Consider the following 9,544-nt stretch of genomic DNA (forward strand, 5'->3'; position numbering starts at 1 on the left):
ATAAAGATATTATTATTTGTCAACAATACAAAACACTAATGATCAATCTATATACAACAAACAACCTATTTACTTCAGTCAAGTTCGTCGTCATCTTCTTCTTCACCTTCCCCTTCATTTTCCTCTTCCTCATCGTCGGATGATGAAAAGATAACATCTGGATCTTTGACGGGAGGAACGTGCAACGCATCTTCGTCAGCTTCTTCATTCTGATCAACCAAGTTTGTCGGAACTTCATTTGTTTCAACGATTAGGGGGTTTTCTTCGATGTCGTCTTGGAAGGCCGGTACCACTTTCTCTGGCATGTCAAGATCTGACCTTGCCTTAACCTTGAATACTGCCCACCAATTAACTTTATCCCGTCTTTTGCTCGGGTATGGCAAGTATTGAACTTGGTCGGCCTGGTGTGCCAAGATGAACGGTTTGGCGACGGAATTCCGTCGCCAACCGTAGGGGTTACAAAAACTAGCGACGGATCTGTAATCCGTCGCTAGATCCGTCGCTATTCTATGGAATTAGAGACGGAATGCTATTCCGTTGCTAATTTAGTGTTTTCTAGTAGTGATACACTGGTTCAAGGCAAGAGAAAGAGATTCACCTCTGAAATTTGAAGGTCCTTTCTCAACAGATGCTCCAGGATGCATTCTCAAGCAACTAAATTTCAAAACATAAATCAGTAAAGAAAGACCTGAAGTAAGTTCTCTTAGCAAAAATAGATAATACTGAATTAATGGTCATAAACGAAGAAAATTGCAAAAGAAGTGCACATCTTGAATCATACTAGGAAAATCTCAAGTGCCTTAAGTTCCATAAAATCAAAAGAAAACAAACTATGCCTTGTCTAGTATCTTAGCATGTCTATTAATAATGACATCATAAAATTCTAAAATAAACAAAGTTCACATTAGTGCAACCCTTAAGTACTTGAAAGAGTACAATCAACTCTCTAGTAATATAAAATATACTCCCTCCGTCCTCAAATGATCTTTCCATTTGGGCAAAAGGTTGAAAATTAAGGAAATGTTGGAAGGGGGCGGTACAAAGTACAATTAAGTAATAATGGTGTATTGGTAATCGGGAGAGAGAGTAAAAAATAGGAGAGAGAAATAAATGTGAGAGATGAAATAAATGGGAAAAAGAAAATGGGTTGTCTTGTGATGTGATGGATGTGAAAGAATTAAATGAGGGTGTGTAAGAGGTAAAAAGTGGGTAATTTTATGAGTTGTATGAGAGTATTATTGGATTTTAGAAATTGTGATGAGGGTAAAATAGGTGATAAAAGTTGTTTATAAATGAAAAATTTGTGAAATGGAAAGAATTTTAGGGAACGCCAAAAAAGAAAACAGGTCTTATATTAAGGAATAGAGGAGTATAAAGGAAGACTTTCCATCATCAACATCTACATCTTTTTGAACTGCGTTTAGCGTGTCAAGTGCTTTCTAATGCACTTGAAATCGCCAAAATTTTCAAATAAAGAATGCTGGCAAATTTTTCTCTTGGCAAAGTTGAATATAAATTGAACCAATGCTCTTAATTCCTTGCATTTTTAACTCAACATTTGTGCCTTCTAATTTTTTAAGATAGAGTAAAATTGCAAATTGAAAGAAAAATAGGTATTTTGCAACTTCAAATGTCAAATAGCGTACTTGTGAAAAATCCATCTTTTCGTTATGTCTTAGTACATACTTTCTTTTGATACAAATAATTGTAACTAGATATTAAGGTAGAATTTTTTTTCTTAAATAACCCTATTAAAGTATAATTGAAAATGTAAAAAATAATATCTAGATAATTAATTTTAATGTAATAATTATATAAAAATAAATATGGTAAATTAAAAAAAAATTTAATAAAATAACATGTATTTATATATAATAAAATTGCCTTAAAATGAGAGGTTCTCCTACGTATCTAGAGAGACTAGTATATTTCAAAAACAAACCGAGTGGATAATACGAGTACGATGAATCAACCAACCTAATCAATTGGATGAACATGGAAAGAAACATGTGGAAAGGTTTTCGTTGTACAAATTCAACATTCTCCAAGTCTCCACCATTTTTGTCACAGAGGGTTCAACAAAAATCTGTTTTCGATATTACGTGAGATGATTTGCAATATAGAGACGTAGTATTAAAAGGGAACTAAAGTTCTTCCCTCTCGTGATTAGTTGTTATATCGTTTTCAAAATTTTGACAAGCTTGCAACTATTGGGTCTTCCCTGGCCGTTGAACATTAGATTCACACACTGTTTTCCTCATCAATAACTGCAACAATTTACCCTAATTGGCTACAAGTCATAAACAATCAATATCTAATCAGACAACGAAACACCGTGGAAACACAAAACAAAGATGACTTCTTTTGACTAACTTCACCCCCTCACCATTTAATCCATCTACTCATGAAAGCAGAGCCTGCAAAGAACAATGGTGCTCATCGTAATATTACTCTCATGTCTAATTCTCGCTGGATCATCAATTTCACCTCCACCAGGACCACCACTAGCAAAGCAAGGCTGCCAACAGAAATGCGGACACGCCGTGATCTCATATCCATTCGGAATCGGCTCCAATTGCTACCACAACGAATGGTTCGAGATCACCTGCAACAATTCATCTAATCCAGCGAAACCCTACTTAGCCAAATTCAGTTTAGAAGTGCTCAGAATTCGTCTAGCCTCACAATCAGTGAAAGTCAACATGCCAATGACCTTCAATTGCACAAAGGGAGTAGCTCCATGGACGAGTTTAGAATTCGGCGGAACCCCATTTAGCTTCTCCAGACGCTACAACGTGTTCGTCCCTGTGGGTTGTAATGGAAGTTCATTTTCTTACTACGAAAACAGGGTCATGGTGAGTTGCGGACAACCTGTTTGTGGAAATGCCTCTGAGTTAGATGAAGGCGTTTTTGATGATGTTTATCCCTATATATTTGAAGGGGTTTGTCAAGCGAACAACCCGCCGTATGGACTCAATTATTATAGTGTCAATATTACTGAATCGAATGGGAGTTGCAGTTATGTCGGTTTGGCTGAGAGTGATCCTACAACTGGTTATCACTTCAACCTTTCTGCTGCTTCCCTGCAGAAAGAAGCTTCTGTTCCTGTGGTGCTTAATTGGTTGTATGATCTTTTGTTGGATCCTTCAACAACAAATTTTCAAGATGGTCGCTGTGATTTGAATGCTTATCTGGATACAGGACTTTATAGCTGTTCTTGCCCAAATGGGCAGGTGGGTAATCCTTATCTTCCTAATGCTTGTCATGGTAAGGGGCTGAAATCAACCAAGTATTAAACTAGTTCACTATTTTTTTCTGAAATCTTTCATTTGTTGTTTTCTGTAGAGGTTGAAGAATGTGCAAGCTGTGATGGTAACTGCATAATTTTGGAAGTTGATTCATATAACACTACTATCAAGTACGAGTGTTTATCAGATTCTCGCACTTGGAAGAAGAGGCATCCATGGGCAATTCCAGTCATTATAGGTAACTAGTTCAACTCTCAGTGCTATATTTTTTATTGAAGTGCCATCATGTTGTATATATAATTATCATTTTCTATTGTATTTAGTTACATGATATAATATAATACTACATCATTGTAAATGGCACATCTAAGCAAAAATGGGCCAGAATCGACGTGTGAGGTTGAAATATGAGAGCTTTTAATATATAGTTGTAGATAGATAGATAGATTTGTTCAGTGACTTGCATAATGACTTAGGTTAGCATTACCCGTGCCATTTTTTCGTTATGTCATCTGATTTAGTACGATTTGAATATGTGAACAGGCGCATCTTTCGCCATTGGATCTTTACTCTTGCTCCTTGGTTGCTCCTGGTTATACCGGTTGATGAAGAGATGGAAGGCAATCAGAAAAAAGGCCAAAAACTTTAAAAGAAATGGTGGGTTGTTATTGCATCAACAAAATTCTTCAAATGAAGGTTCCATTGAAGGAGCAAAGGTATTCACATCAAATGAGCTAGCCACAGCAACAGACCATTTCAACGAAAACCGAATATTGGGTCAAGGAGGGCAAGGGACGGTCTACAAAGGCATGTTAGTAGACGGAAGAATCATTGCCGTTAAAAAAGCGAAAAAAGTTGACGCAAACCAATCAAACCAATTCATCAATGAAATGGTGATCCTATCACAGATAAACCACAGAAACATAGTAAAGCTACTAGGATGTTGCCTAGAAACCGACGTGCCTTTACTCGTATACGAGTATGTTCCAAACGGAACTCTTTACCATCACATACACGACCCAACCGAAGAGTTCCAAATCACTTGGAAAATGCGGTTACAAATTGCTATCGACGTAGCAGGAGCAATCGCGTATCTCCATTCATCATCGTCTGTTCCAATCTACCATCGTGACATTAAATCCTCAAACATACTCTTAGACGAAAAATATAAACCTAAAGTATCTGATTTCGGAGCGTCAAGAACTAACCCTATTGATCAAACCCATCTCACGACAGGCGTTAAGGGAACATTCGGTTATGTTGACCCAGAGTATTTCCAGACTAATCAACTAACAGAAAAGAGCGACGTCTACAGCTTTGGAGTTGTATTAGTGGAACTCTTAACAGGGGAGAAGCCAGTTAGATCAGCCAGTTTTGGAGATGAAAGAGGTTTAGTAGCGTACTTTTTATCATCATCGGAAAGCTCAAACCTTTCTGAAATGGTGGATAACAGGATTGTGAAAGAATGTTGTGAGGAGGAGTTAATGGCTTATTGTAGCCTTGCAAAACGGTGTCTGCAATTGCATGGAAAACAGAGGCCTACCATGAAAGAAGTTGAGTTTGTTTTGGAAGGGATGAAGCTCCGTCAACAAACAGGTAACATGATTCTAGCTGATCAAGTAGCAGAGCTGGATTATATATCTTCCAGTACAGCTTCCATGGATTTGAGTTCTTCTGCTGATCAGCCATTATCAGTCAACACTTTCTAAGAAAATTTTGTGTGTTGTTGCTGCTCGTATTTTGACTGTAAATTATGTGTACCTTTTTTTTCGTTAAGGAAAAAAATAATACGATATTGAAAATAATACGACGCCGCAAATAAAAGGGCAGCTGGCACTTTCTCGTTAGGGTTTGTATTTTCGCTCGCTAAATCTCTGTTATCACCTTCAACTTCAATTTCTGTCCTCCGCCATTTCTGTTGATCTCGAAACGATGGGCCATACGGAATTCGCTATGGTACGCCTCTTTCCTTCTCTTGCCTGTGCTGAAACCAGTTTGGGATTTATGATAATTGATACATCGGATTCGAGTTCACCCTTCAGCCGTTTTTTTGGAGAATTAGGGTTTTTTGGTGCTATGCTCGAATTTTGCCCTGTTTTTGGTTCGTTTTACCTTTAAAGTAGTCAATTGAGATTCATTACCAAGAAGGAAATAAATTTTAGTGTAATTGAAGAGGAATTTGGGAGTTCTGCAAATAAAATTTTACTACTTTTCGACAATTGAGTTATGGTCTGATATGCAAGGTTCAGGAGCTGGCGTTTCTTATCAAAGATAACCTCCCAAGCAAGCATCTTGTGCTTTCAGTTGAAGATGCTTTGGTGAACTTCGTCCAAGATGATGCAAGGTATCGTTTTCAATCGTTTGAAATTCAATTTGATTAACTCGCTCGTCCTTTATGGTAGTGATGTATCTATTTAATTAGCCATTAACATAAGATCAAGCTTCTATCTTGATACTCTGTCTTGCTTGCTTTGTATTTTACCAACCTGTCTCTGATTATTGCGAATTCCTTTACAGAAATGTAGCAATTATCTATTTATTTTTTACAATTACAGTCCTGATGGAACTCTGGAGCTCCAACCTATGGATTCTTATCACCGCCTTCTTGTGCACCGTCTTGCTGAAATATTCGGGTTAGTTTTGCATTACGATTCTTAGTTCTTCCACTTTGTCTTATCCTTTCAGATCAAATTTTGCTTCGTCAGATTCGCTCACGAGTCCATCGGTGAAGGAAATGACCGGCATCTAGTTTTGAAGTGCTGTCCAGAGACATCATTGTATGTTAAAACATCATATCTGTTCACTTAATTTCGAATTAACTTCTTTTCATTTTACTGAGTTCTGAGTTTTTATAGCTGTAACTCTGCAGACCCTCTATCCTTGTCAGCGATATTCTCTACCAGCAGGACATGTATAACTCTCCACCTACACCTCACGAAATACTGAAGCGTGAAGATGGATCCAGAGGTACGAAGTTTTTCTACCTCAGTTGGAAATCATGTATAAATTTAGTAATTATGATTCTTCTGTTTCAGTGTTGAAGATTAAATCAGCACCAACATCCACGACACTGGAGGAGAGAGAAGAAGCTTATCTGGCTGCACGTTGTAGAATATTTTCAGTAGGCGATGATGATGATAACCCAAGAGAAGCAATTAGGCAAAGGCCAAGAAATGTTCCTGCAGCTGCTCAACGTATGATAGCTCATGCTTTAGGTCAAAGAATAAATCCAAGTAGCCCCATTAGAGGTCAAGATCACGCACAAGGACCCAAAGAGATTATCTCTGCAAACAGAAATGGAAGTCACTCCATAGATAACATGAAAAGGGAAAATCTTGGAGCTGCGAAAAGGATGTTTGCCCAAGCATTGGGTATACAATCCAGCAGGAAAACACCAAGTTCAGGGAAATAAATGTGTTAGTGTAAGAGCTTATCTTGTTGTGCTTTTAAAATGGAACCTTCAGAAAGAAAGAAAGCCAGGTCATGGTTCGTGAAGTTGTGCTGAAGGTTCAAAAGGAAGAAAGCCAAGTCATGGTACGAGTTTTGGCGTTAATATCATCTCAGAAAGTGAAAATAGCTCGCGTTTTGATTATCTTTATTTATTTTTTGGTATCAGGTCAATAGTTAAGTACTTGGATATAATTTTCTATTCAAGTGTGGTATGAGCAAGCTTGTTTGTAACAGAATTTAGCTTAGATTGAACAACCGCAAGCTTATCCCTGAGAATGATGTTGTACTCATACAAGCTCTGAATACTATTTTGGGTGTCTGAAATTCCATCAGCTTTGCAACCCTAGACAGTAAACAACAGATAATCAGTATTAACCGAAATCTGAACTATTGAGCTTCATATGAGTTATGCCTACCTGTTCTTCGGGAGAGAAATCTCCTTTGTCAAAACTAATTGAATGCAAGTCAATCTCCTTATGCAAAGATCTACGCATTCTAAATAGGTTTGTCATGGAAGTGGAACAACATTCGTCGTCTTTGACATCATGGAGGTATGTCTTTTGCAGTTTCTTGCATCCCCATGTAAATATGACATATTTTCTCAGCTACAAACAAGATGAACAGCAAATATGTTATTATCACTCCAAAAATATGTACTTCAAAAACACAGGGAAAATACTTACTTTTTCCCAGTGATCCTGTGCTTTACGTCGACTTCTAATGTTTCTAAGAATTTGATCCTCATTGCACAATCTTTTGAACCTGTACTCACACTATCACAATTTGGTTTAGTCTCATTTATGTTAGCCATGAAAATCTCTTAGATGGAAAAGAACACATACTTGAACTATCACGTAGTAAAAGATCCCAAAGCTAATGCAGTAGAGACCTCCTAGATCCGCAAGGAAGCTGACTGCAATTCCCCCAAGAAAAATAAATTAAAAACATAAAAAATGGAAGATAATAGGTTTGAGTGAAGTAATCTAACTACCTAGGCTCAGAGTGTTCTGATTATCAATCTCAATGACATAATCAGACAGAAAGTTTATGAACAATGTAGTGTTGATTAGCCCTGTACTAGAGTTCTGAAGCGATAACTGTAATTTGTTTGTATCACTGATGTATGAACCAGGAAGAAATTCATGGAATAGAGGTTGAAGAAGCTTCATATTGTGCTTGTTTTTATATACTCGAGGAAATAGATTGAACTGGAGTACATTTGTCTCTGATCCTCTGAATGTAATAGGTTGATCATCAACAAAACTACCATTCTTCGCTATTCCACTAACAAAACTAATGTGTCCTTCATAATCTGGATTTTTTGCTGTAAGGTTGAACCTGAAACCAACTGAAGACGCAGGTTGATTCATGATATCAACAAAGTTCCATGAGATATAGAGATATGTATATGCAATTTGGCAATGGGAGAATTTAAGATTAATAGTTGGGCCATTGTTTGTGTTGAGGCACGAATGGTTTGCAAACGTTGAAAGATTTGCTTCTCTGTAGCCAATGATGCCCGGTTTTCCAATGAGTATAGTCCTCAAACCGTGGAGCTGGGAACAACTCATTGTAGAAACTGTTGTTATGTTGAATTCGAGATCGTTCACAAAGGAGATAAGATCTAATGCACTTGTTGCCCTTAGATTGTGCACTTTTGTTATTCGTTTGGATATCATTTGGTACAGCAGCCTGAAAAGGGTTAAGGGTGAGGCTCGTTTGGTATTGATACTATAGATATGAGATATACGGATATATGTATCTATATTGATAGCAAGATATGGGTATGATTGTTATGAAGATATCGGATATAAGTACGAGTCATATCTTTGATATACCAATTTTAAAGGATGTATGTAACAATCAGTATATCCATATATATATGCACTCTTATACCAAATACCAGATATCATTTTGATCTGATATTGATATATATGGATAAACCAAACATTGATATGCGTATGACTTATATCCCAAACCCGATATCCTGATATGTATACTAGACATAACATAATATTTGATGCTCACGCTGCAAAGAGGCCGATGAACAATATGCAGCTAGCTATGGAAAATGCTCCTCCAAGTTCGGTTTTACGTTTCTTAACTACCTTATGATCATCCTGCAAACAGCAAACAGTAATCATACATGATTGATGATATGAGACACATTTGTAGTGACCACAATATCTAAAGAGAACGCATACAAAGGAAAATTAGTATAAAAGCACCAAACTAGAGGAATCTAATGGTGGCTTACCAGCCAATGTCTAGTAGCAAAACAAACATCTAAGCGACTAATCCACCACCTAATCCTAAACCAAATACTTCTTCCATCTTCCAAATTACCAAACCTCAGAACATAACAGAACACCAACCAAGAGAGCAAAATCACAACGGTTGCCTCCAAGAACACAGTTTGTGATTGAGTAAACTTGCTGATTTGGTGAAGAGAGAAGATGTTCTCTGGGAAAACAGTAGCATAGTCAACCCCTGATTTTATTACCCACTCTGAAGGAGAGAAGTTAAAGAGACTACATGCATTTGTGGTTGAATTGAAGAGGTAACCAGGTGAACAAGCACATTGTGAATTGTTGTAGAGAATAGAGTTTTCTGGGCATGGAGATTCTGAAATCGACATCGTCAGTGCCAGAATTAGCTGCAAAATGTGATCACAAGTTTCTTAATTGAGGTGAATACATAATTTGGGGAAGTTTCAGTCTACAGCTGTGGCTGTGCGAATAAATTAGTTATTTCTGTTGAAAATGGAGTATTGATTGGTGGCGGGAGGAAGAAGAAAGAACAGTCTGGATTGATGTCAGCGTTACTTCTTAGGTTCTCCTTGATTA

General features: G+C 37.2%; 2 protein-coding genes across 2 annotated transcripts; one reads left to right on the plus strand and one right to left on the minus strand.

Annotated features, from left to right (window-relative positions):
• The first annotated feature begins 2,429 nt into the window (after positions 1-2,429).
• On the plus strand, positions 2,430-4,957 carry LOC141250218 (uncharacterized). Its single transcript, XM_073669886.1, has 3 exons — positions 2,430-3,267; positions 3,346-3,486; positions 3,792-4,957. The coding sequence occupies exons 1-3, from the start codon at positions 2,430-2,432 to the stop codon at positions 4,955-4,957; spliced, it is 2,145 nt and encodes a 714-aa protein (XP_073525987.1).
• Positions 4,958-6,894: 1,937 nt separating this feature from the next.
• On the minus strand, positions 6,895-9,336 carry LOC141250219 (uncharacterized). Its single transcript, XM_073669887.1, has 7 exons — positions 8,956-9,336; positions 8,727-8,818; positions 7,690-8,390; positions 7,541-7,611; positions 7,382-7,471; positions 7,115-7,303; positions 6,895-7,041 (listed from the first exon to the last, which is right to left on the minus strand). The coding sequence occupies exons 1-7, from the start codon at positions 9,334-9,336 to the stop codon at positions 6,895-6,897; spliced, it is 1,671 nt and encodes a 556-aa protein (XP_073525988.1).
• Positions 9,337-9,544: the final 208 nt, after the last annotated feature.

The sequence above is a fragment of the Phyllobates terribilis genome, unplaced genomic scaffold (assembly GCF_046119375.1).
Source record: "Phyllobates terribilis strain yellow unplaced genomic scaffold, ASM4611937v1 Scaffold_5438__1_contigs__length_51673, whole genome shotgun sequence".
NCBI classification, from domain to species: domain Eukaryota; kingdom Metazoa; phylum Chordata; class Amphibia; order Anura; family Dendrobatidae; genus Phyllobates; species Phyllobates terribilis.

Bases quoted from the DNA above. Each gene is read 5' to 3' on its own strand.
- LOC141250218 (XM_073669886.1), top strand. From the start codon at position 2,430: ATGGTGCTCATCGTAATATTACTCTCATGTCTAATTCTCGCTGGATCA. The intron at 3,268-3,345 runs GTAAGGGGCTGA...TGTTTTCTGTAG, and splicing joins TCTTCCTAATGCTTGTCATG to AGGTTGAAGAATGTGCAAGC. The intron at 3,487-3,791 runs GTAACTAGTTCA...ATATGTGAACAG, and splicing joins GGCAATTCCAGTCATTATAG to GCGCATCTTTCGCCATTGGA.
- LOC141250219 (XM_073669887.1), bottom strand. From the start codon at position 9,336: ATGTCGATTTCAGAATCTCCATGCCCAGAAAACTCTATTCTCTACAAC. The intron at 8,819-8,955 runs GTAAGCCACCAT...TGCTGTTTGCAG, and splicing joins TTGCTACTAGACATTGGCTG to GATGATCATAAGGTAGTTAA. The intron at 7,304-7,381 runs GTAAGTATTTTC...TCTTGTTTGTAG, and splicing joins CACAGGATCACTGGGAAAAA to CTGAGAAAATATGTCATATT.